Here is a 1,129-nt window from a genome sequence, read left to right as displayed (position 1 = left end):
TTCAAATGGTTGTATGTCTACGTGATGCTACAATAGACGAGAAAAGAGAGAACAATCCACACTTAGGTGATGTGCTGAGCAAAGCGAGCGATAGAAAGGAGGAAGTTTGATTGCAAGGTNCGGTTGTTTTTGCACTCACCAGCTAAGAATTTTTATTATCATACTTCCGTTACCTCGTAAAGAATACGATGAGATGGTATTAGCATTTCATTGTTCTCGCGCAGCATTTTCCGTTGCCTCGCCATCCTTTCTGGAGCGGAGCCCCACCATAGAAGTTCATTGTGCTGGCCATTCTTTCTGCTGGTCCTCCTCAGCCCGGGATTCCCACCCTGCCGCCTCTCCCTCGCGCCCTCCCTCCTGTTTGCCCTTTCACCGTTGTGTAATGCCTTTTTCATTTCCTCCTCTGGAGCACCAAAAACAAGGAATCCAGTGTAAAGGGTCTGTCACCAATGCTGCGTTTTTGCCGTTCTCGTCTTGCCATCGGCGCGTACGCGCTGTTCATGATGGAGCAGAAGAAAAATCCCGCCCTGAGCGGCCTCCCAATTGCGCAGCGTGGGAAAATGACCTCGAAGCTCTACAAGGCGCTTGCCCCTGCTGAGCGTGCTGCACTGGAGAAGCGTGCCAAGGCCATGCCGTCGCTGAAGCGCGCCAAGAAGCCCAAGGCAGGCGCGAAGGGTGAAGAGAAACCGAAGCGTGCCCCGTCGAAGTACGCGCAGTTTGTGAAGGCCAACCTGCCCAAGTACAGCCAGTTACCCAGCAAGGAAAGGCTCGCTGCGGTGGCAAAGCTGTGGAAGCAGCAGCAGCAGCTGCAGCAAAAACCCCAAGTGCATGTGAGAAAAATATAGACGAGCCCAAAAGCGTTCAAATGATTGTATGTCTACGTGATGCTACAATAGACGAGAAAAGGGAGAACAATCCACACTTAGGTGATGTGCTGAGCAAAGCGAGCGATAGAAAGGAGGAAGTTTGATTGGAAGGTGCGATTTGTTTTTGCACTCACCAGCAAGAATTTTTATTATCATACTTCCGTTACCTCGTAAAGGATACGATGAGATGGTATTAGCATTTCATTGTTCTCGCGCAGCATTTTCCGTTGCCTCGCCATCCTTTCTGGAGCGGAGCCCCACCA

The 1,129-nt window shown here is 50.7% G+C and overlaps 1 protein-coding gene across 1 annotated transcript, besides 1 other annotated feature; it reads left to right on the top strand.

Annotated features, from left to right (window-relative positions):
- Window positions 1–322: 322 nt before the first annotated feature.
- Window positions 323–358: a sequence feature (GA-rich).
- A 91-nt stretch (window positions 359–449) lies between these two features.
- Window positions 450–845, top strand: Tco025E_09258 (kinetoplast DNA-associated protein; the record flags this gene model as incomplete). The annotated part of the gene is made up of 1 exon (XM_029376079.1): window positions 450–845. One exon carries the CDS (start codon window positions 450–452, stop codon window positions 843–845), a length of 396 nt encoding a protein of 131 aa, XP_029223818.1.
- Window positions 846–1,129: the final 284 nt, after the last annotated feature.

This window comes from Trypanosoma conorhini (assembly GCF_003719485.1).
Source record: "Trypanosoma conorhini strain 025E chromosome Unknown Tco_14.4_contig_01040, whole genome shotgun sequence".
In the NCBI taxonomy this organism is placed as follows: Eukaryota; Euglenozoa; class Kinetoplastea; order Trypanosomatida; family Trypanosomatidae; genus Trypanosoma; species Trypanosoma conorhini.
This window is presented reverse-complemented; position numbering and strand designations above follow the sequence as displayed.